A 24538-nucleotide genomic window follows, 5' to 3' on the forward strand; every position below is an offset into this window, starting at 1 on the left:
TCATTTTATTAAAGCTATACTAGTTCTTAATGGCAGAAGCAAAGCTATCCATTCTATTATTTATGTTCTCTAGAATCTTATCATTGGTAGTTACCTTTCTAGATAATCCCTTCAAAAGTTTGGATTGGTTAGGAATTAATTCTCTCAAAGGTGGTTGATTGAAATTATTATAATTGTTACCTTGATAATTACCTTGGTAGTTTGGCCTCTATTGCTGGTTCCATCCTTGATTCTATTGAGGATGATAGTTATTGTTGTTGATGTAGTTCACATCCACATTAAATTTAGGGCAACTGTTCCCTGAATGCCCAGTGTTTCCACACTCTTCACATGTCATGCGAGAATCATGAATGTGCATGACTTCTTGCTTTTCATTGGATTGGTCTTCGAGCTTCTTTATGAGCAGGTCCATCTTGGTAGATAGCATGTCTACCTCCTTGAGTTGATGCATACCTCCGCCTCTCTTGCAGGTCTGAACTCGTTCTTCATTCCAACCTTGGTTGGAGGCCATCTTCTCTACAAGAGCTATCACAACTGGGAGTGTGTGACAGGAATGCACCTCCAGCAGTAGCGTCCATAGTCTCATGGGTACTATTGGTCAACTAGTGGTAGAAAGTTTGCATGAGTAGCCAATTCTCCATCCCATGATGAGGGCATTCTGATATGTAGTCTTGAAAACGTTCCCATGCCTCAGGGACATATTCATCATGTTGCTACTAAAACTTGAAATTCTCCCACGCAGAGCATTAGTCTTGCCTATGGGAAAGAACTTTGCTAGGAAGGTAGTGGAGCAGTTATCCCATGTAGTATTTCTATCTTTGTTGGCATAGAACCATTGCTTCGCCTTTCCCAAGAGTGAGAAAGGGAAAAGGCGAAGTAGTATGGCGTCTCTCGTTACACCTTTGATGGTGAAAGTGCTACGGATCTCCAGAAAGTGTTAGAGATGAGCACTCGCATCTTCATGTGCATTTCCACAAAACTGTCTTGCTTACACCATGTTTATGAGAGCTGGCTTGAGCTCGAATCCATTGTCTCTGACATTGGCTGTCGGTCTAGTACGGATGTTGGCCGTAGTTGGAGCAGACAATTCATGGAGAGTCTTGTCAGCCATGGCTTCAAATTCTGGTGTTAAGCTTCTCCTTGTCTGGTTGTCTTCTAAATCTAAAGCTGAGACTTTCTTGAGTTTAGCTTTAATTCTCCCGATTAATGCTTCTAGATCTTCAATGTAGTTCATCGGAAGATCAAAACTGGTCATACATTACCCTGCATAAGATATAAAAAGTAGACCGAACAAGGGTAACTCTACTTGAGTAGAGGTCAATGGTTATCTCAATCACATCAATAAGTATAAGTTTATCAATACTTGCTTCTTGCCTAGCTACCTTCCCATGCAGTGACGCCAGAAATGCTTGTTGGTATTTATTAACTTGTCACTTGTTTTAATAGCCACCTATTAATTACCTACATCTCCTGGCATTACTTTACTAGGTTGTCATCCCTAGTGATGGTGATAGAGATGCTTGTTGGTGCTTCCTAGCATCACTACTAGAAAGGGTCACTGGGACGGTGATAGGCAGTGCTACGTCATAGATCATGCATGCGTGCCCTCTTCTACAGACTCCACGAGCGGATCGTGTCTGGTTGCCTCACGTGAGTCAGATCGGGTCACTTGGGAATTTAACCGGCTATGGCTAGTAATGAGAGAGGGCACCGGTGAAAGCCCTAGTTTGGTTTTGGATAACTGATGAAACCTAGCACTAACCTTTGTCATGAGCGATGATATCAGCTAGGTTGGTGCAATCCAAGTGATTGAGCAAGGTGAGGTCCATGGAGTTGAAAATGGACATAAGATGATGATGATCAAGCTCAACTTGGAAAAGAAGAAAGAGAAAAACAAAAACCAAGAAGATCAAAGCAAATGTATATGATAGGTTTTTGTTTTGCACTCAAGACACCATAGAGGGTGTGAGTGACTTAGGATCGATAGTCGTACTATAAAGAGGGGAAATCTTTGGATAAACGGTTTATCGAGTGCCACTAGGTGACATGATTCATGCATATGCATTTAGGAACCTAGTGTGCTAACTTTGACCCTTGTAAAATTCTTTGAAAATGCTAACACACATGCACACAAGTTCTACACTTTGTGGTTAGCAATTGGGAAGCAAGGGTGAAGTCGTTGTGGACTTAGAAAAAGAAAAGGAGGAGAAAGTCCACGACCGGACGCTGGCCGCACAGTGACTGGACTCACCCTGGGCACGTCCGGTCAATTATAGCGAGGTGGTGCGCTGCGGCCGAGAAAGGCAAGGAATGACCGGACGCTGCCATTAGTGAGTCAGGTCGCCTCTTCAGGCAAGCGGACGCAGGGGTCAGCGCATGATCGGACGTGCAGTGGCTGCATTAGGTCGCAGCTAATGTACGCTGATGTCGATAGGGTTTTCATAGGAAGAGACACGGGGAGCTAACCGGACTCTCGGACACATCTGGTCACTCATGACCTGACGTGTCCGGTCGACAAAAAACGTCTCTGGAATCTTACTAGAATCGAACGGACGTGGCATGGTTCTACGTCAGGTGCATTGGAGCGGTGCGTCCGGTCGGTTGTTTGACTGCGCGTTGAACGTTTAGTGACCATTGGCATCCGATGGCTGAGGTTTAAACAGGGACACCTGGCGACCATCGGATCGACTAGACGCTGGCTGACCGGACATTGGGCTACGTCTGGTTAGTGCGTCCGGTCACCCCAAAAGTGCCCAATGACTCTTTGAGTCTTAGGGCTCTATAAATAGGAAGATACCAGCTTGGGCCTCACTCTCTTTGCATTTTGACATACTTGACATCCTTGTGAGCCTAAGCAAACACCTCTCACTCATCTCCATCATTGATTCATCATCATAGTGAGATTGGGAGTGATTCCAAGTGCATTTGCTTGAGTGATTGCATCTAGTGGCACTTGGGGATCGTTGTGGCTATGAGTTTCTTGTTTCTCTTAGTGGTTGCCACCACCTAGATGGCTTGGAGCAGTGGAGGAGCTTCAGCATGAGTTGGTGATTGTTCGTGGCTGGCTCTGGTGTTTGTGAGGGGTATTGTGCCTTTCCTGACAGAGGGACAAAAGGTAACTCTAGTGGATTACTCATGTCATTGAGTTACCTCACTTTTGGGTAGGTTCTTGCAGTGTCCCGTTGTGTGGACAAGGTTCATGCAACACCTCTTAGCCACCGAACCACCAAGTGTTGATCGACACAATGAGGACTAGAGTGTCGACAAGCATATGAACCTCGGGAGAAAAATTGGTTGTCTCTTGCCCTTTGGTATTCTCCCGGTGATTGAATTGGTATTCATCTTGTGATTGGTTCACTCCTCTATGTGGCGGTATAATCACCCTACTCACTCATTTACATTCCCACAAACTAGTTGTAGCAAGCTCTTTAGTGTAACTAGAATTGAGAGCTTGCTTTGTAGTTTAAGTTCATCTAGTGGAGCTCTTTAGTGTAGCAAGTTTGAGAGCTCTTAGTGAGTAACAACATAGCCTCTTGTGTGCTTAGTGATTATAGTAACTAGAATTGTTGGATAGGTGGCTTGCAACCCTTGTAGAGCTAGAGCAAGTTTGCATTTCGCTATTTGTCATACTAATCAAATTGCTCTAGTGATCATGTAGATTTTTAATAGGCTATTCACCCCACTCTAGCCATATTAGGACCTTTCAACTGGGCCCCTCATGTGGGTGCACTCTGGGATGCAGCCCCCGAGGGTAGTTCCGAGAGTATGTTCGCCATGGAACGTGGGATCTAGACCTTTGGGACAGAGGTTTGGGTCGCAACTGAGGGCGGACGCGGGCGTCGGCCCTTTGGTGTGGTTAACCGCGTGGTTCCTCAAAAGGATGTGGTCGGTTGAGGCCATTCCCTGGGTAGGTTCATTGCGAGCCGTGGACCTTTGGTTTCCCGAACGAGGATGCTACCACCGGAGGTAGTTCCAAGAGTGTGTCCGCTGTGGGCTACATGTCCTAGATCTCTATGGTAGAGGTTTGGGTCATAGCCGCAGGCAGACGCGGGTGCTGACCCTTTTATGCTGGTGAACTTGTAGTTTTTGCAGCGGATGTGGCCGCCGAGGGCCATTTCACCAGCGAGTCCACCGGTAGTGCGAGGAGCCATCGCTTCCTTCTCAACAAATGAGAGTGCGCGACTATCACCTACCTAGCGTGCCAACTGTTAGTGTTTTGTAAACTGGACTAGTAAACTTATACTACTATCACACTGCTCTAGGAAGATGATGGTAGCATCCAATATACAAGAGGATTTATACTAGTTTAGGCCAAAGCCCTACGTCCAGTCTCAGAGATGATCGAGTGTGTGTTCCTCGCTTGAATGCTCTGAAGTTCTTACAATGGGGTGCAAGAAAGGTGGAAGAGACGAATGGACCTATGCTAGGCAAAGGGGTGCTTGAAGAGAAGCTCTAGGAACCCTACTACAATGGTGAATGAATGGAATGGTAGAGGATGTCCCTCAACCCCCGAGATGGGTGCCCTGGCTACCCTTATATAGAGTTCAGGGTCAGGGCCTGTACAATGAGGAGGTTCTCCTGACCGAAGGGTCGAGAGCCTAAGGGAGGGCCTAGCTAACTTGGCTTGCAAGTTATGCCGTCTTTTGGTGCATGTCTGATCATGGCTATCGTCATGGTCTTCTGGCCATGTTGCGGCATGGTGTGACATAGCAATCGTGCCAGTTGTGGTGGCACTATAGCCTCGATGATGGTTTGTTAGCTATAAGGAAAATGGACCCTAGGCCCATTTACTTTGGATTTTGGTGTTTGATGACCGGGTGCAAGAGATGACTTGGATGAAGGCGACATGATGATCCCACGATCAACACCATAACCAAGACCCTAGAAGCACAAGAGAAGACCCAAGATATCAAGCATAGTCCAAGTACAAAGATGGGAACCAAGTCGGACACAAGATCGCGAAGAAATGAGCTCGATAGAGGTGATCGAACGCGGCCCTTATAAGGACCGGACACATCCGATCAGTTGCTCAACAACAGCAGGCGTTAGTAGATGTGACCGGACGCTGAGCAAAGCAGTGACCGGACGCTGAGGACTCTATTCACTATCATAGCAATAGCTTAGCACTGACTGGACGTTAGAGGGTGATCGACCGGATGCAAGAATAGTAGCGTCCAATCATGTCCAGAAAGGTTCTAGAGCGGCGCCAGCGTGACCAGACGTGTTCAATCGAGTGAGACCGGACTTGGCCCAGAGTCTGATCAATGTGCATGCTCAATGGTCGGGATGACCGGGCGCGTCCAGTCAGGACGACAGCAGCGTCCGGTCAGTAGCAGAAAGCTAGGTTTCGTCCCCAACGGCTACTTTCTCCATGGGGCTTATAAATAGACCCCCCAACCGGCCATTTGAGATGTGGAGAGATATGGGAACATACCAAGGGTGTTGATACACCATTTTAGTGATCTCCACTTGCATAGTGCTTAGTGATTCATTAGGTGATTAGCGTAGGTGCTTTGCGAAGTGCTTAGGTTGATTAGACCACCGCTTATGCGCTTGCTCTAGGTTTGGGCCTATTGTTTTATGAGGTTTGCATACCTCTTACCACTTGGTGCTTATGTGCACCATTGTTATACATCAGAGAGGCTTGTAGTCTTGTGAGATCACACCAACCGTGTTTGTGGTGTGGCCGCCACCGTATACCAGAGGGAACAAGGCCTGCGGCGTTTCGGCCGGAAGCTTGATAGTGAAGACGGCGGGGAGCGGTCCGGGAGAGGCTTGCCGGAAGGCACATCGGGGACCCACTTGCGTGTGAGGAAGGGCCAGGGCTATCCATGGAGTTACCCAACTAGCAACTTGGCCCTTGCGAGGGATTCCTTGCGAGGGGCTCCAACGAGGACTAGGGGTAAGCTTGCGCGCGTCTCGATACCTCGGTAAAAATACAGGAGTCATCGACGGGAGTTTGCATATCACTACCTTACTCTCTAGCTTCTGCATTTACATTGTTTGCATAACTCCTTTTGCGGTAGAGATAGCAACACACTAGCAAAACCGTAGTTGCACATTTAGATAATTTATCTTTTGCATAGGTTTTGCTAAGGTTAGAAAAAGAGGCCATAGTTTAGAGGTAGAGTTTTAAGTTGCCTAAATCACCCGCCCCCCCTCTTAGGCGTCACGGTCCCTTACAAGTGGTATCAAAGCCGATTGGCTCAATTTGGACCTTTGGCTTCACCGTCATTGAGCCGACGCTATTTAGAGTGGTTGGGATGGATACCTCTAGGCCTCCACACTTTGGTGGCACTAATTTCCCCTACTATAAAGCTAGAATGGCTTGTCACCTTGAGGTGGTAGATTTGGGTGTTTGGAGAGTCACTCATGATGGGATGAAACCTATTAAGAATCCCGATAAACCCACAAAGAGTGAAGAAAAAGAAATTAATTTCAATACTAGAGCTAAAAATTGCTTGTTTGAATCTTTTAGCATGGATGTGTTTAACCAAGTGTTCACTTTAAATATGGCACATGAAATTTGGTTAAAACTCCAAGAGCTCCATGATGACACAACTAATGTCCGTGAGAAAAAACATTGTCTAACTAAACAAAATTATGATTCCTTTAAAATGAATAATGATGAGCTTGTTCATGATATGTATTCTCGTTTGAATCTAATTATCAATGAGCTCTATTCAACAGGATTAATGAAGCTAGATGATGCGGACATCGTGAGGAAGATCATCTCCATGCTACCACAAAAGAAATATGCAAGCATCATCACCATCCTTCACAACATGGAGGACTTGAGCACCATGACCCCGGCCATAGTCATTGGCAAGATAGTGGCATTTGAAATGTCACGGAAGATGGGTCAAGAAGAAGCCTCGTCATCAAGCAAAGGCAAAGCTCTCGCATGTAGTGAGAAAAAGAAGATGAAGGGCAAACAAGTTGAGACAAGCTCCAGCTCAAGCTCCTCAAGTGAAGATGAAGAAGAAGATGAGGATGATGATGATGATTCAAGTGATGATGATCAATCTTCCTCCTCCACCTCTGACCTTGATGAAGAATCAATCAAACTTATCAACAAGGTGGAGAAGATGATCCAAAGGCTCAATGTCAAGGGTGTGCCCTTCCAAATTCAAGATTTCATCTTCACCAATCAAAGAAATGAGCAAAGAAAGAAAGGATACTATGGATACAGCGAGTTAGGGCACTTTGTGGAAGTTTGTCCAAACAAGCCCACACCTAAGACAAAAAAGAAGGCGTGCAAGGACAAAGCCCTCACATCAATAAGGTCATGGGATGATTCTTCAAGTGAAGAAGAAGGCCAAGCACTCATCATCAAGCACCTCACGTGTGTGCCTTATGGCATGAGGTAACAAAAATCATATCCCTAGTGATAGTGACAATGATAGTGATAGTGATGATCAGCTACCTTCTTACGATGAAATTGTGCAAGAAAATCTTAACTTTGCCAAAGTTTGCACTAGTCAACAAAAGAAGCTTGAAAAATTAAAAGAAAAACTAGATAGCTCACAACAAGCTTATGCTACTTTGCTTGAACAATATGAAACTTTTGCCAATCTTAATATGGAGTTATCTACTAAAATTGAGCAACTTGAGACTAATGCAAACACAAATAATTGCACAGTCAATGATGAGCAACTTGCAAAGAAAAATGAAAAATTAAAGGAAAAGTTGGCTAGCTCACAAGATGCTTATAAAAGTTTGCTCGCTAAAATGGAAACCATGTGCAAACATTGTGATGAGCTAACTATTAAAGTTGCAAATCTTGAAGCCGTCGGTACAACACCCACCGAGGCACCTAAAAAGAAAGGTTCAATTTTTGACATGATTAAAAATGATGCCTCTACTTCTTGTAATGATTTATGTTTAGACTCACCCTTGTGCAACCAAGTTTGTGTTGAGAAAGTTGTTGTAGAAATATGCACACAAGAGGTTGCAATGGAGAATGAGCAACTCAAGTAAGAAGTGGCTCGCCTTATCAAGGACTTGACTCAAGTAAAAGGCAAAACAGAGCAAGCTCAACTTCATCAAAATAACACCATCAAGGGAGTGAAGAAGCTTGATGAAGGACAAACCGTGGTTTGCTACGTGTGTCCCAAGGAAGGCCACAAGTCCTATGAGTGCAAGGTGAAGAATGGGGGAGAAGCTAAGAAGAAACAGAAAAACAAAAAGGAAACAAGCAAGCTCTCCAACACCTACACCAACAAGGTGGACAAAAAGGCCTCCACACCTTATCTCTTGAAGAAGAAGAAAAATGACAAGGTGGTGACCATCAAGGTGAACAAGCAAGCCAACAATGGGACCAAACGCACTTGGGTGCCAAAGGAGATCATTTCCAACATGAAGAGCACCAAGAAGGTTTGGATCCTGAAAGGGAAGTGAGAAGTCCGATGGACTTCGGGGAATTTGGAGACTTGGCAAAGTATGGGTGCATTTCATGGGGTGCATCATTATGGACAAGGTAATTGCCAAGTGGGTTAGTGAATACTATGGACCCAAATTCCCCTTCCCATGTTAGGTAACTAGATTTATTTTTTTGTAATTTCAATTAGCATCTAGTTCCTTTTCATGCCTAGGTTTGCATTTGCATGTTTAAATCTTTTGTCATGCATACACTAGGTATATCTTATGGTAGGCTTGCTCGGTTTCACTCATAACCCTTGGAGCAAACCTACATGGTTTTAATTCTTTAGAAGCATGGCACACAGCTTGTTTTATAATTGTTCATCTAATATGTGCCAAAGTCTAAATTATAGATAATTTCTCCCTAATATCACCTTCGAAAATAATTCTCACATTCATGTGATGTCATCTTTCAAGTGGTATTTTTTATTTTAAAAATCAATGTGCATGTCTCCTACAAGTATTCCATACTTGTGTGCACAAATTTAGGAGGAGGTTACTCTACAAGTTGGATGCTTTGATACTAACACCTTTTCAAGCTTATCATGTGTGTAGTAGTCTCATTGCAAGGAAAATGGAGTCTCCGGAGTTAAGCATCATACTTCAAATATCCACCACCTATTGCAAGTGGTATAAATCAAATTGGTTTCCACATGTGGTATTTCTAAACCGATATTATCATGTTGATTTTACTTTGGTATTTATATGCTTTCTCCATGCATTATATAGATTAAACTCCCTTGAGCATTAATTTGCCAATTATGCATAAACTATATTCTTCATCATATGTATGCATATATTTAGGGGGAGCTTAGTCTATGTAATATGAGAGTCAAATCTTATGACCTATTTCACTCCACATACAAGGATCACAAAGTTTGACCCTCCCTTGTGCTACTAATGTCTTCCTTTTTGGTGTTTGATTCCAAAGGAGGAGAATTTGTAGGACCAAAAGCAAGCCCGATCATAATGGTAATAAATTACAAGTGGTAATGGTTTGAGAAAGGGAGGATAGTGGATCATGGAGTTAGGGGGAGGCTTAAATCTATAATGCCACATGGGGACATTTGCAAGGGCAAGATAAGTTTCCAAAGATGTTTACATGTGGCATCTATTAGCATCATATAATCTTGCCCTTTGCATTGCATCCTAGCAAGTAGATAGTTTTTAAATTCCAAAATTTTTATTATTTGCTTGCTTTGGTCGTGTTGTCATCAATCACCAAAAATGGGGAGATTGTAAGGAAAATGGACCCTAGGCTCATTTACTTTGGATTTTGGTGTTTGATGACCAACACAACTAAATTGGACTAATGAATTTGCAAGTAATTGTTTTGTAGTTCAATAGGGTGCAAGACATGACTTGGATGAAGGCGACATGATGATTCTACGATCAACACCATAAGCAAGACCCTAGAATCACAAGAGAAGACCCAAGATATCAAGCATAGTCCAAGTATGAAGATGGGAACCAAGCTGGACGCAAGATCACAAAGAAACGAGCTCGACAGAGGTGATCGGACGCGGCCCTTATAGGGGCCAGATGCGTCCGATCAGTTGCTCGGCAACAGCAGACATCGGTAGCTATAACTGGACGCTGAGCGAAGCAGTGACCGAACGCTGAGGTCTCAAGTGACCGAACGCGACGATGACTCTATTCATTGTCATAGTAATAGGTCAGCACTGACCGGACGCTGGAGGGTGATCAATCGGAAACAGGAATAGTAGCGTCTGTTCATGTTCAAAAAGGTTCTAGAGCGGTGCCAGCACGACTGGACACGTCCGATCGAGTGAGACCGGACTCGGCCTAGAGTTCGATCAACACGCGTGCTCAACGCTCAGGACGACAGCAGTGTCCGGTCAGTAACAGAAAGCTGGGTTTCGTCCCCAACGACTACTTTCTTCATGGGGCTTAGAAATAGACCCCCAACTGGCCATTTGAGATGTGGAGAGCTGAGGAAACATAACAAGGGTGCTGATACACTATTTTAGTGATCTCCACTTGCATAGTTCTTAGTGATTCATTAGGTGATTAGCGTAGGTGCTTTGCAAAGTGCTTAGGTTGATTAGACCACCGCTTATGCGCTTACTCTAGGTTTAGGCCTAGTGTTTAGTGAGGTTTGCATACCTGTTACCACTCGGTGCTTGCGCGCATCATTGTTGTACATCGGAGGGGCTTGTAGTCTTGCGAGATCACACCAACCGCGTTTGTGGTGTGGCCGCCACCGTGTACCGGAGGGAACAAGACCCGCGGCGTTTTAGCCGGAAGCTTGATAGTGAAGACAGCGGGAGCGGTCCGGAAGAGGCTTGCCGTAAGACACACCGGAGACCGACTTACGGGTGGGGAAGGCCCGGGGCTATCCACAAAGTTACCCGACCGGGAGCTTGGCCCTTGCGAGGGATTCCTTGCGAGGGGCTCCAACGAGGACTAGGGGAAAGCTTGCGCGCTTCTCGATATCTCGGTAAAAATAGTGGAGTCATCGATGAAAGTTTGCATATCTCTACCTTACTCTCTAGCTTCCGCGTTTACATTGTTTGCATAACTCCTTTTGTAGTAGAGATAACAACACACTAGCAAAACCATAGTTGCATATTTAGATAATTTATTTTTTGCATAGGTTTTGTTAAGGTTAGAAAAAGAGGTCAGAGTTAGAGTTTTAAGTTTCCTAATTCACCCCCTCTTATGCGTCACGGTCCCTTACATCAGCGGTCCTAATGTTAACTACTGTAAAGGATAAATAAATCAAAATACATCTTTTGATGTATAAACTCAGCATAAATTAATCAAGAAGGTAAATCTAGTGCGACAACTGTAAGCTTATTTATGATAGACAAAGCAAGAGCTCAAAAAATGTCTCTTGAGTCTTTGGTATAACGATGCTTCCGTTTGCTTATTATCTACTGCATCATTAACAACAGAGCACCCAATTAACCATTAAAACTAGCGTGAGCCCCCACGCTGCGCGTGGGAAGGAGGGCGGGAAAAAAGAGAAGGAAAAAGATGTAACGGGTGTGTACTGTTCTGTAACGGGCGCATACTGTTACTTGCACTATTCTGTATCGGGTTGATACTGTTCTTTATCGGGTGGTGCTGTTCCTTATCAGGTTGAGCACTGTTCATCACGAAGCTGGTACCTGGTACTACTGATCTACAAGTCTTGGGGAGCGTCAGATGAACAGTGATTGTGGACAAATTGAAAGTTCTTATATAGAAGATGTGAGGTTATTGTAGTGGAAAATATTGAACCCAAAACACGACAAGTTCCAGATTTAAAGGAGCTAGATGTGGTACTCAGTCTCGGGTGAGTTTGCATTGGGTGGCAAAACTACAGTACTACACTGATTAACTGCAGATACTATGCACTCAGATGGCAGGGTCATATGTGGTTGAGAAAAGATTATTTTCAGCACTTAATTTCACATAGTTTGTAATTCAAGAATAGCATCGCATATCGAAACAAGCAAATTGTTTGTCCATGCCAAAATACATCTTGAAGAAAAGTACGAAACATAATTCTTCGTATCTATACCTAATATTAAAGAGACAAAATTTCTACCACCCTAAAATTTTCATCCAACCCTCACTTTCCTACTCTTTTTACAATCTGAAAGCTGAGATTTCCTAGAGGTCAAAAAGACGTGTTGGAATTAAAGTTAAAACAGAGTTGGAGAACAAGTTGGAGACGGACATGAGGTCTCAGATACGACATGTACAAATCAAACCGTCATCCATGTATTAACGAATTCGAGGAAGAATACAATTTAGAAACCAAATCATGATGGCAAAAAAAATCAGAAGCAAAAAGGTTCGAACTTCAAACAAGAAAAAAGAATCCTGTAGCGGGCAGCCAATCTGAAAGCTGAGATTTCCTACAGGTCACAAAGATGTGTTGGAGTTAAAGTTGTTAGATATTATGGGCTTGGCCCATTTATTTAATAACTCTATTAAACTCTATGATCCGTACATGTGCATTAATGGTTTTATACCATATGGGAATTTAATCGAGAGGCGACTCTACTTAAATACTTGGTCATTGGTCGATCTATTTGAGAAGTAAAAGTGGATCACCTGGATGCCACACGCGCGCCGCCGCCGCCGCCGCCGCCCGGCCCGGCCCCGTGGGCGTGGCGTGGCGTGGCAAGGCAGGCGGGCGGACGGGCGGGCGAGGCCTTTATTTTTGAAACTGACGAATTGATTGGAATTGATTGGAGGAGTTTCTGGTAACTCCCGTGACTCCTGGCTCTCCGTCTCCATCTCTCCCACCGCAGAAGGGAGGTGTGACGCCTCGGTGCCGTCGGCTTCTCGTCTTCTGGCCTCTGCCTGGCGGACGGGCGGGCGAGGCCTGATTGGAATTGATTGGAGGAGTTTCTGGTAACTCCCGTGACTCCTGGCTCTCCGTCTCCATCTCTCCCACCGCAGAAGGGAGGTGTGACCCCTCGGTGCCGTCGGCTTCTCGTCTTCTGGCCTCTGCCTATATGCCTCTTCACGGCATCCTTTTCTGCACTGCATCGAGCGGGACGACTACAACAACAAAGCACCACCATGGCTTTTCCTGGTGCGAGCGGCTCCGCCGCAGGGTATAATCTCCTTCACCCTCTTCTGAGTTTCATTATCAGTATCATGATGTTCCTAGGCAATATTGCTTTAATATTCAACATGCTCTGTTTGGTTGATTTGGATGATTATGCTAGTACTGGTTTTCTGGTTCCTTTTAATTTTGTGATCATCATGATCTTAATATTTGAGAACACATCTTTTATATTTGTGATCATGTCTGTGATGCTTCAGTTATATAAAACGATCATGTCTGTGATGCTTCAGCTATGTAAAACAATGTTTCACATATGTTTCGGCTCTATAATTTGTCTTATCATCATGTTAACATTTGTCATGAACTGTTTCTGTCTTTTCATTCATGACTTCACTCTCTTTTTTATTGCGTTATTTTTATGGATTAAAATAAATATGAAAATGCCTTATTTGTCAACAATCCAAAAACGTAATTTCAGGTCATTTTCATCTGTTGGCTTTGCGGGCATGCTAAAGCCTACGCCGTTTGAGGGCACTCACTACAAGAGGTGGCGTGAGAAAGCCCTTCTGTGGTTGTCGGCCATGCGCTGTGGTCATGTGCTCAATGAGCAGCCTGCTACTGTGAGATCCGATGAGGATGAGCAGGCTTGGGGACATGCTGAGACCATGTGCAAGGCTGCACTGTTGAGCATCATCAATGATTCTCTGGTTGATGCCTACATACCACTCCCGACTGGCAGAGCTGTGTGGGAAGCCCTTGAGGCCCGGTACGGTCTTTCCGACGCCGGTTCTGAGCTGTACATCATGGAGCAGTTCCATGACTACAAGATGGTTGATAACCGTCCTGTAGTCGAACAGGCTCATGAGATACAGGGACTGGTGAAGGAATTGGAGCTGTACGGCTGTCCTCTTCCTGACAGGTTCGTGGCAGGTTGTATTATTGCTAAGCTGCCACCTTCCTGGACTGATTTTGCTACTACCTTGAAACACAAGAGGCAGCAGTTTAGCATTGCTGAACTTGTTGGCACTCTTGATGTTGAGGACAAGGCAAGAGCAAAGGATGTTAAGGGAAAGAGCAAGGGCGGGAATGGTGAGGCGACTACTAGTGCACATGTGGTGCAAAAGTTTTGTCCTAAGCCACAAAAGAAGAAGCCCCAGCAGGAGCTTAAGCAGAAATCCACTACCTTCTTCAAGAAAGGTAATAATAAGAAGATGGGATTAGACAAGGCAAAGATGAACTGCTTCACTTGTGGGAACACTGGGCACTTTTCTAGAGAGTGTCCTGAGGCTAAGTGGAAGCCCCCACCAAAGGCGAAGACAGTCAACACCATTGAGACTGATGCAGACGCTGCTGGGTATGGTAATTTATCTGCATTTACAGTTTGTTCCTCACCTGATTGGTGGGTTGATACAGGTGCAAATATACATGTGTGTGCTGATAAGTCCTTGTTTTCCTTTTACCAGGTCGGGAGGAGTGGAGCCTTGCTGATGGGGAATGGCGCGCGTGCTGGTGTTCATGGTGTTGGTACGGTGGATCTGAAGCTTACTTCGGGGAAGACCGTGCAACTCAAGAACGTGCATCATGTCCCCTCAATAAGGAAAAATCTTATTAGTGGCTCTCTGCTATGTCGAGACGGTTTTAAACTTGTGTTTGAGTCGAATAAATGTGTTATGTCAAAGTATGGAACCTTTGTTGGAAAAGGCTATGAGAGCGGAGGCTTGTTCCGCTTGTCTTTGGTTGATACTTTACCTCTTGCAGTGAATAATGTCGTTGATAACGTTAATGTTGAGATGAATGTTTGGCATTCTCGATTATGTCATATTAATCTTGGTTGCATGTCCCGCTTAGCTGGTTTGAATTTAATTCCTAAATTTGACGTTGCCAAAAGCTCCAAATGTCATACATGCATTGAGGCAAAACAACCTCGCAAGCCTCACAAGGCAGCTGTGGCGAGAGAGTTGGCACCACTTGATCTCATCCATTCCGATATTTGTGAAATGAACGGAATTTTGACAAAAGGTGGTAAGAGATACTTCATAACGTTCATAGATGATTGCACTCGATATTGCTATGTGTACCTAATTAAAACAAAAGATGAGGCATTACATTATTTTAAAACCTTTAAAGCTGAGGCTGAGAATCAACTTGAAAAGCATATTAAACGGTTGCGGTCCGATCGCGGGGGAGAATATTTCTCTAATGAATTTTCTGAGTTTTGCGCGGTGCACGGTATAATTCATGAGAGGACACCTCCATACTCACCACAATCCAATGGGATTGCTGAAAGAAAGAACCGCACTCTAACTGACTTGGTGAATGCCATGTTGGAGACAGCTGGTTTATCTAAGGAATGGTGGGGTGAGGCAATTTTAACTGCGAATCATGTCCTAAATAGAGTGCCCACAAAGAACAAAGAAATAACTCCATTTGAGGATTGGGAGAAAAAGAGATTAAATATTTCTTATCTTCGCGTTTGGGGTTGTTTGGCCAAAGTGAACGTGCCAATAAACAAAAAGCGAAAGCTTGGACCAAAAACTGTAGATTGTGTTTTCTTAGGCTATGCCATTCATAGTGTGGGCTATCGTTTTTTAATAATAAATTCTAGTGCTCCTGATATGGCTGTTGGAACGGTCATGGAGTCTAGAGATGCCACGTTCTTTGAGAATGAATTTCCAATGAAAATAGGTGCATCTAGCATGTCTAGTCATGATCCTATTCCTGAACTTCATGAATCAAATATACACGCTGATGATAACACCCATGAGCTTGAGCAAAATCCTGAGGAGGATGATAATACTGTCACTCGAAGGAGTAAGAGGCAAAGAGTTGCAAAATCCTTTGGAGAAGACTTTATTATATATCTCGTGGATGACACTCCCACAACCATTTCTGAGGCATACTCTTCTCCTGATTCTGACATGTGGAAGGAGGCAGTGCAAAGTGAAATGGACTCCATTATGTCCAATGGGACGTGGGAAGTGGTTGACCATCCATTTGGTTGCAAACCTGTGGGTTGTAAATGGGTGTTTAAAAAGAAGCTGAGGCCTGATGGTACAATTGAGAAGTACAAAGCTAGGCTTGTTGCTAAGGGTTATACACAGAAGGAAGGTGAAGATTACTTTGATACTTACTCACCTGTTGCTCGATTGACGACCATTCGTGTGTTGCTATCCCTGGCTGCCTCACATGGTCTTTTCATTCATCAGATGGATGTCAAGACAGCCTTCCTAAATGGAGAGCTTGAGGAAGAGATCTACATGGATCAGCCTGATGGGTTTATTGCAAATGGTCAAGAGGGTAAAGTTTGTAAGTTATTGAAGTCCCTGTACGGCCTAAAGCAAGCCCTCAAGCAGTGGCATGAGAAGTTTGATAAAACTTTAACATCAGCCGGCTTTGCTGTGAATGAAGCTGATAAATGTGTATATTATCGGTTTGGTGGTGGTGATGGTGTGATACTATGCCTATATGTGGATGATATATTAATATTTGGCAACAATCTAAATGTGATTAAAGAAGTAAAAGATTTTTTGTCGAGTAACTTTGAGATGAAAGACTTGGGAGAGGCTGATGTTATTCTCAACATTAAGCTTTCAAGAGAGGAAGGAAATGGTGGGGTAACTCTTATGCAGTCTCACTATGTGGAAAAGATCTTGAACCGATTTGGGTACAATGAGTGTACGCCTGCTCCTACTCCGTACGATCCAAGTATTCATTTGAGGAAGAATCACAGAATTGCAAGAGACCAATTGAGATATTCACAGATAATTGGTTCTCTTATGTACCTAGCTAGCGCAACCAGGCCTGATATCTCGTTCGCTGTAAGCAAACTGAGCCGGTTTGTGTCAAATCCGGGAGATACTCACTGGAATGCTCTTGAGAGAGTGCTGCGCTATTTGAAAGGGACAATGAGTTACAGCATTCACTTTTCCGGGTATCCGAGGGTACTAGAGGGTTATTGTGATGCTAATTGGATTTCTGATGCGGATCAGCTGTATGCCACGAGTGGATATGTGTTTCTACTTGGAGGTGGTGCTGTTTCTTGGAAGTCTTGCAAGCAGACTATCTTAACGAAGTCTACAATGGAAGCAAAACTGACCGCATTGGATACCGCTAGTGCTGAGGCAGAGTGGCTCCGTGATCTCCTGATGGATTTGCCGATTGTTGAGAAACCAATCCCAGCAATTTCCATGAACTGTGATAATCAAACTGTGATCACTAAGGTAAACAGTTCTAAGGATAACATGAAGTCCACAAAGCATGTGAAGAGACGTTTGAAGACTGTCAGAAAACTGAGAAACTCCGGAGTAATTGCATTGGACTATGTCCATACATCAAATAATCTGGCAGATCAATTCACTAAGGGTCTGTCACGCAATGTGATAGAAGGTGCGTCGAGGGAACTGGGTTTGAGACCCACATAGAGCCATCAACAGTGGTAACCTATCCTATGTGATCGGAGATCCCGTGAATTAGGATGGCGAAACAAGCTATTGATTGACTGAGGGAGAGACCCCTTAGATTATAGCTCAGTTTGTTGGAGATGCACCGTCTCTCCAATACTGTTAGGCAGGATGATTAAGTTCTTAATGTGATCCGAGCGGCTTGGTATAGCGGGGATGTTGTCCTACAGAACATCCTATAAGGAACACACCTATATGAGCTCGATTGCTAGTCACAATCTATGAGATGTGGGTAATCTCTAGATGCTCATGAAAAGGCCTCGAAGTGTGACTTATATGCTTCAAACAGAGGGAAGGCACTTGGCAGCCTAGTATCAGTTAAGAGGCTATGTGAAACTCATCTCGCACAAAACTGTCAATTCAAGGTTCTGTCCATTGTTCAGTTGTGGATGAGTGTAGCTAGCCTTCTAGATGGATGTTCAACTTAACAGTCTCCATCGAAACACTGGTATATAAAAGGAATGTGGTTCTGAGAACTCCAAACTGCGTACCCTAGAGTTTGGTGGGGATTGTTAGATATTATGGGCTTGGCCCATTTATTTAATAACTCTATTAAACTCTATAGTCCGTACATGTGCATTAATGGTTTTATACCATATGGGAATTTAATCGAGAGGCGACTCTACTTAAATACTTGGTCATTGGTCGATCTATTTGAGAAGTAAAAGTGGATCACCTGGATGCCACACGCGCGCGCGCGCGCCGCCGCCGCCGCCGCCGCCCGGCCCGGCCTGGGCCCGTGCGCGTGGGCGTGGCGTGGCGTGGCGTGGCGAGGCGAGGCAGGCAGGCAGGCAGGCAGGCGGGCGGGCGGCGGCGAGCGAGCGGACGGGCGGGCGAGGCCTTTATTTTTGAAACTGACGAATTGATTGGAATTGATTGGAGGAGTTTCTGGTAACTCCCGTGACTCCTGGCTCTCCGTCTCCATCTCTCCCACCGCAGAAGGGAGGTGTGACCCCTCGGTGCCGTCGGCTTCTCGTCTTCTGGCCTCTGCCTATAAATCAAATCCTCCCTTCTCGGTTAAAATCTCTTGGCGAAATACACCACTTTCCAGCAGCGCAAGTTCTTCCCGTTCCATCTCCGGCGAGCACCAGAGATGGAAGAGTAGGCCTCCGGAACGCATCTCCGTCGTGGGCTTCACCTGCTCGGGTGAAGACGGGCGATTACGTTTTTGGGGAGTGTCGGTGGTGGCACGACTACTCGCTGGTGAACCTGTAGCGGTGCCTCTTCACGGCATCCTTTTCTGCACTGCATCGAGCGGGACGACTACAACAGCAAAGCACCACCATGGCTTTTCCTGGTGCGAGCGGCTCCGCCGCAGGGTATAATCTCCTTCACCCTCTTCTGAGTTTCATTATCAGTATCATGATGTTCCTAGGCAATATTGCTTTAATATTCAACATGCTCTGTTTGGTTGATTTGGATGATTATGCTAGTACTGGTTTTCTGGTTCCTTTTAATTTTGTGATCATCATGATCTTAATATTTGAGAACACATCTTTTATATTTGTGATCATGTCTGTGATGCTTCAGTTATATAAAACGATCATGTCTGTGATGCTTCAGCTATGTAAAACAATGTTTCACATATGTTTCGGCTCTATAATTTGTCTTATCATCATGTTAACATTTGTCATGAACTGTTTCTGTCTTTTCATTCATGACTTCACTCTCTTTTTTATTGCGTTATTTTTATGGATTAAAATAAATATGAAAATGCCTTATTTGTCAACAAAAGTTAAAACAGAGTTTGAGAACAAGTTGGAGACCTGGGGTCTCAGATCCGACATTGTCGGTGTTTCGTAAACCGGACTAGTAAACTTATACGATTGCTACGCCGCTTTAGGAAGACGATTAGACATGAGGATTTATACTGGTTCAGGCCGGAGCCCAATGTCCAGTCTCAGAGATGATCGAGTGCGTGTTCCTCACTTGAATGCTCTGAAGTTCTTACAATGGAGGTGCAAGAAAGGTGAAAGAGACAGAAAGACCTATGCTAGGCGAAGGGCTGTCCGAAGAGAAGCTTTAGGAGCCCCACTATAATGGTGAATGAATGGAATGTTAGAGGATGTCCCTCGACCCCCGAGATGGGTGCCCTGGCTGCCCTTATATAGAATTCGGGGTCAGGGCTTGCATAAAGAAGAGGTTCTCCCGACCGAAGAGTCGAGAGCATGAGGAAGGGCATAGCTAACTTGGCTTGCAAGCTACGCCGTCTTCTAGTGCATGTCTGATCGTGGCTATCGTAATGGTCTTCTGGCCATGTTGCGGCATGGTGTGACACGGCGCTACCGTGTCGGCCATGGCGGCACTGTAGCCTCGATGGCGGTTTGTCAGCTGTCCTGTGCAACGCGGTTTCCGTCGTGGCCTTTGTCATCGTCTCCTGGTTCCCAGGGGTGTCGTACCCAAAGTAGGTAGCTGCCCAAGGTCCTCGATCGCTTGATCGCTTTGCGGGACCGAGGGCCACGGCCCCGATTGTCGGAGTCGGGGCACTCTGCCGGTATGGATGACCTTTTCGTCGAGCCCCTTGTTGTGGATCCCCACCCTGTAGTGGGTGTGATCGTACAAGCGTCTAGTCGGTCCATATTTAGACGGTGGGTGTCTCGTTAGTGCGGTATGGCACGGGGATGTTGTCTGACCGGGGCGAGGTGACTGCTATCCCCTCGGTCCTTGCAGGGTCAGTACGGTATGCTTGCTCTTGTCAGGGCAGGCGCGCCTAGCCACGCTTGACCTCCCTCCATCCCTTCCGGGGGTCGTGACGGGGAGAGGTTGTGTATTAAGACGGGTGGAAGAGGTCGGGGATGACCCCGGCCTTGGCGGCTGGCCCGCTCCGCTTGGCTTTCGCTGGGCCTCGGTCGTTCTGACCTTTGTTAGCCATTGTTTTGCGGGCCATGTGGCCTGCTGACTAATCGGTGTCTCGAGACATCCCAGAGTTACGACCCCGACACACATGTACAAATCAAACCGTCATCCATGTATTCATGAATTCGAGGAAGAATACAATTTAGAAACCAAATCATCATGGCAAAAGAAAAAATCAAAAGCAAAAGGTTCGGACTTCAAACAAGAAAAAAGAATCCGGTAGTGGGCAGCCGATTGGATTCGCCGACTTCGATGCAAATAGCAAACCCATCGGCATGACAGAAACAAAGTGCTTCCCACGCCGCTCCTGCTTGCAGCTTGCACGAGCTCGTTCATTCGCTCGCACAACCAATCACATGTCTGCTCGAGCTCGACCAACGTCGCACAACATGCGCCAATCACGAGTTCACTGCCCAGTGCCCAGCCCTTCAACAGATGCCCTGCGCCGATGCTCGACAAGGCATCCTCAAGCTATCTCCCCCGCGCTAACGCTTGACAGGGCTCCGACTATCTGCTAGGTCGATGTCGGAGCAAGAGCAGGAAGCAGGGAGCTGTGCGGGTTTGAGAGATGAGCTATGAGAAGAGAAAACATGCATGAGAGATAGATGATTGGAGAACTGGAGAGAGAGGACAAATGTGGATGCAGCCCTGTTCGGCTGACCTTAAATCCGGCTTGTTCGGCCTCTTTTTTCAGCCGGAACAATGTTTTTCTCTCACAACATTTTAACCAGAACAGTATTTTCAGCCAATTTCAGCCAAATTTCAGACAAGCAAACGGGGTAGGAATATGTGGAGTATGTATTATTTTCCAAGTTTTCACCTGCTTGGCTGCTTTGAAGGAGGTAGCAAAATTTCTTCCCAACTACAAATTCTTTGCCATGAGTTTGGTTCACATGCTACTGTTTAGGAAGATTACTATATAGCTACATTAAAAATGTTTTATGCAGATTTAGTTTGTTTCCACTTGGGTCGAAGTTCTACACATATGGACCAATGCAAAATATATTATATATAAAGCTAACCCATGCAATTAACTAATTGGCTCCCGGTCACTTGAAGTAGCATGATAAACCTTTTATATTATTAAATAAATAAACCTTTAGGTGTATGATATGTATACGTTCCGTTGCAACGCACGGACATGTTGCTATTTTTTTTATGAAAAAGATAAGTTTTAGGTCCTGTTTAATTGTTTTAAAGCAACTCCAAGGGGACTCTCATCTATTTTCTTCCTAATTGTTAGGAATAAATATTTTGATAAAAAAATACCATCGACAGCTTCTTTAATAGGATATCTAAATATATATGTCCTCTATTCTAGATTTCTTGCTAGCTAAATATGACGAGGATAGCTACTTAGAGTATATATACATAAGATATAGAAAATGTGTTGGAGGATGTAAAAATATAGAAAGCGTTTTTATTTAAATGACTCTCTAAATAATGATTTAGAAAATAAATTTTAGAAAGACTCTTGAAGATGCTCTTATCGGATTTGAACGTGTTAGTGTTTTTTCCGTTGCAACGCACGGGCATATTTGCTAGCAAAACAAATCTAACAAAATCCTAGAATCATATGGTTGTCAGTCTATCCATCCAACCAGCCTTTGCGATCCTAAAACACAGCAGCAACAGGCCACAGGTGCACAGCACGTGAAGTAGCCAGCTTTCCGACATGGATCCATGGCGAAGTGGAGCAACAGTGAGCAGCCTCCCAGTGCGTTTCGTCGTCACACCCAAACCGGAATCCAAAATGCTCCGAAATGTTCCTGTTCCAAATAGTGCCCGGACGCAAGAGGACACGCCGTCGCCACGCTGACCTCATAATTGACGCTCTGGGCACATGGCCTGCCTGCAACGCATGCACCTACCTGGTCTGCAGTACAATGCATAACAACAATGCAGTGAGCAGTTAACCATCCACTTAAAATTAAGCAGAGGCTTAACAGAAAGTTCTACCAGCACATACCAACCCCCACTCAACAACTCTTTTGGATTGCAAGACCAAACAAAAGTGGTGGCACCCTAACTGAAAAAAAGTCAACACTCAGTGACAGCCCCATGCCTCATCATCAAGGTTGAACTGTTGAAGAGGTTTGCTGAAAAAACTTTGCACATCTACAATTGTGCTGAGCAATGTCTGTTTACCGCAGTTAACATTCCGGTTTCCTTTGCACAGAGCTCAAAGCAGAGGTGACACAGTGGGAGTAGATTAGGCCTGAAGGGTTCTGAAAGAGTTCCAAAAATGACAACAGGGTTGTCATTTTTCAAATATAAGCCAAGCATGTCCTACCAGCAGAAGTTCCAGATCCATTCACGCGTTGCCTGTAGCGAATTTAAAGAATAATAGGCAGGGTAATTAAGCCCCAGAACAGAGTGTTAATCTACTTGTTACCAGCAAGCTAATTACTAGTCATTACCAAAGGCAAATACGCACAGCATCGCATCCCTCGCTTCTGTCCGGCATTCCGGCAGCCTGATGAGGGACAGCTATGCAATGCAATAAGTGATCGCCATCCATCTGCTCCCACCAAACCACTGAGAATTTCTCCCCTCATATCAAAGGCTCAAAGCGATGCTCAACTTTGTAACCACTTCGTTCGTCCTCAGTCCAGCTTCGCACTGCAACTGCAACCACTTCACCACCTCCCAGCAATGGAGCTAGAAGGGTTCATCATATCCTCAATAATCTCCCTTGCTGGATTCTTGTCAGTGGTTTCGGCATCGACATCACAGCAGCAATGCGGCGGCAATGGAGCACCTGCTGGAGTGAGAGCTGGCTACTGGTCGCCGCCCTCAAGCCGCTACTCCCCGGTCAGTAGCATCGACGCCTCCTTGTACACTCACCTCTACTACAGCTCAGTGTCCATCGACGAGACAAGCTATGCTGTCGCGCCTCAGCAGACCGAAGAGGAGGGCTCGCTGCTCGCTGCGTTCTCTGGTACCGTCAAGTCCAGGAGCCCCTCTACCAAGACCATGCTGTCCATCGGCACAAATGAGTACAGGGTGGATGCGTCGAATACCGCCTTCTCCAAAATGGCTTCAGACAAGAACCTCCGGGGTGTGTTCATCAACTCCTCCGTGGAACTGGCTCGAGCCAACGGCTTCGACGGCCTGGATTTGTCGTGGATTTTCCCAGTCACACAGATGGACATGGAGAACCTTGGAGTCCTTCTTGCGGAGTGGCGAGCAAGGATCATGGAGGAATCCGCGACCAACTCCTTGTCTGGTCCTCTTCTCCTGACAGCAACACTCTACTTCTCCAACCACCTGTTTGACATGCCTGACGGCAACCTCGACTACCCCATAGATGACATCTCAGACAACCTCGACTGGGCGAATATCCTCACCTTCGGCTTCCACGGGGACAGCAGCGTCACCACAGCTGATGCACCTCTCTACGACAAGTCGTCGCACTTCTCAGTGAGCTACGGGGTCATCTCATGGCTGGATGCAGGAGTTCCTCCATGTAAGCTGGTGATGGGGATACCTCTGTTTGGAAGATCATGGTTCCTCAGGAACAAGGCCAAGAATGGGCTAGGATCGCCGACTGCCGCTGCCGGAACAAAGCAGAGGAAAAGCAACCAGACTGGGATAATTGCATATGGAGAGGCTGAAGAGTACCTGAACTCTGAAAGCACCGTTGTCACCTATGACAACCAATCAGTGGCAGAGTATTTCTACAACGGTGACCTCTGGGTCAGTTTCGACGGCGCACAGGTAGTGCAGCAGAAGCTAGAGTTTGCGGCGAGATCTCAGTTGCTTGGCTACTTCCTGTGGACCGTCGGCTTTGACGACTCAAACAGCACAATATCCAAGAAAGGTCAGTAACTACTCGATTATGATGACATATGTAAATTGATTTAATCTGCTAAATACTCATCTTGATATAGCATATGTTTGATATAACATATGTAAATTAATGGAAAAGTGCAAACATTGTCTGATGCAGCATCGGAATCATGGCAACAATATGCTCAAGGTGGTTTTGGAATCATGCACGCAGGAGGTTCAAACCAATATGTTGCATTTAATTCATCTTCAGTATCACTTGGTAGCTGGTATTCAAAATCTCTCAGCTGTTTGCTGTCTTCAGTACTTCTGTTGGTGATTCTGTTTCAAGAATAATATCAGTAAACAGGCCAGAAATGTAAAAATAGTTTCAGATGATATATTCATCAAAGTGAATGTCTAATATATGCTCTGTTGTATTTATTGAGTTCTCTCACAGTCGTTCTTTGCCCAAAAAAAAGTGTCACATCATGTTCAG

The 24538-nt window shown here is 45.1% G+C and overlaps 1 protein-coding gene and 1 non-coding gene across 2 annotated transcripts; both read left to right on the forward strand.

Annotated features, from left to right (window-relative positions):
* The first annotated feature begins 639 nt into the window (after window positions 1-639).
* LOC136490316 (small nucleolar RNA R71) lies at window positions 640-747 on the forward strand. The gene has a single exon (XR_010767605.1). It is a non-coding gene; the product is annotated as a small nucleolar RNA R71 (small nucleolar RNA).
* Window positions 748-22827: 22080 nt separating this feature from the next.
* LOC136484972 (nod factor hydrolase protein 1-like) lies at window positions 22828-24537 on the forward strand. Its single transcript, XM_066481928.1, has 2 exons — window positions 22828-24091; window positions 24221-24537. The coding sequence occupies exons 1-2, from the start codon at window positions 22924-22926 to the stop codon at window positions 24394-24396; spliced, it is 1344 nt and encodes a 447-aa protein (XP_066338025.1). The 5' UTR covers window positions 22828-22923; the 3' UTR covers window positions 24397-24537.
* The last annotated feature ends 1 nt before the right edge of the window (window position 24538 follows it).

This window comes from Miscanthus floridulus, chromosome 10 (assembly GCF_019320115.1).
Source record: "Miscanthus floridulus cultivar M001 chromosome 10, ASM1932011v1, whole genome shotgun sequence".
Lineage (NCBI taxonomy): Eukaryota > Viridiplantae > Streptophyta > Magnoliopsida > Poales > Poaceae > Miscanthus > Miscanthus floridulus.

Excerpts from the sequence above, each read along its gene's own strand:
- LOC136484972 (XM_066481928.1), top strand. The coding sequence starts at position 22,924 with ATGGAGCTAGAAGGGTTCATCATATCCTCAATAATCTCCCTTGCTGGA. Across the intron at positions 24,092-24,220 it reads CAGCACAATATCCAAGAAAG|CATCGGAATCATGGCAACAA; the intron begins GTCAGTAACTAC and ends TGTCTGATGCAG.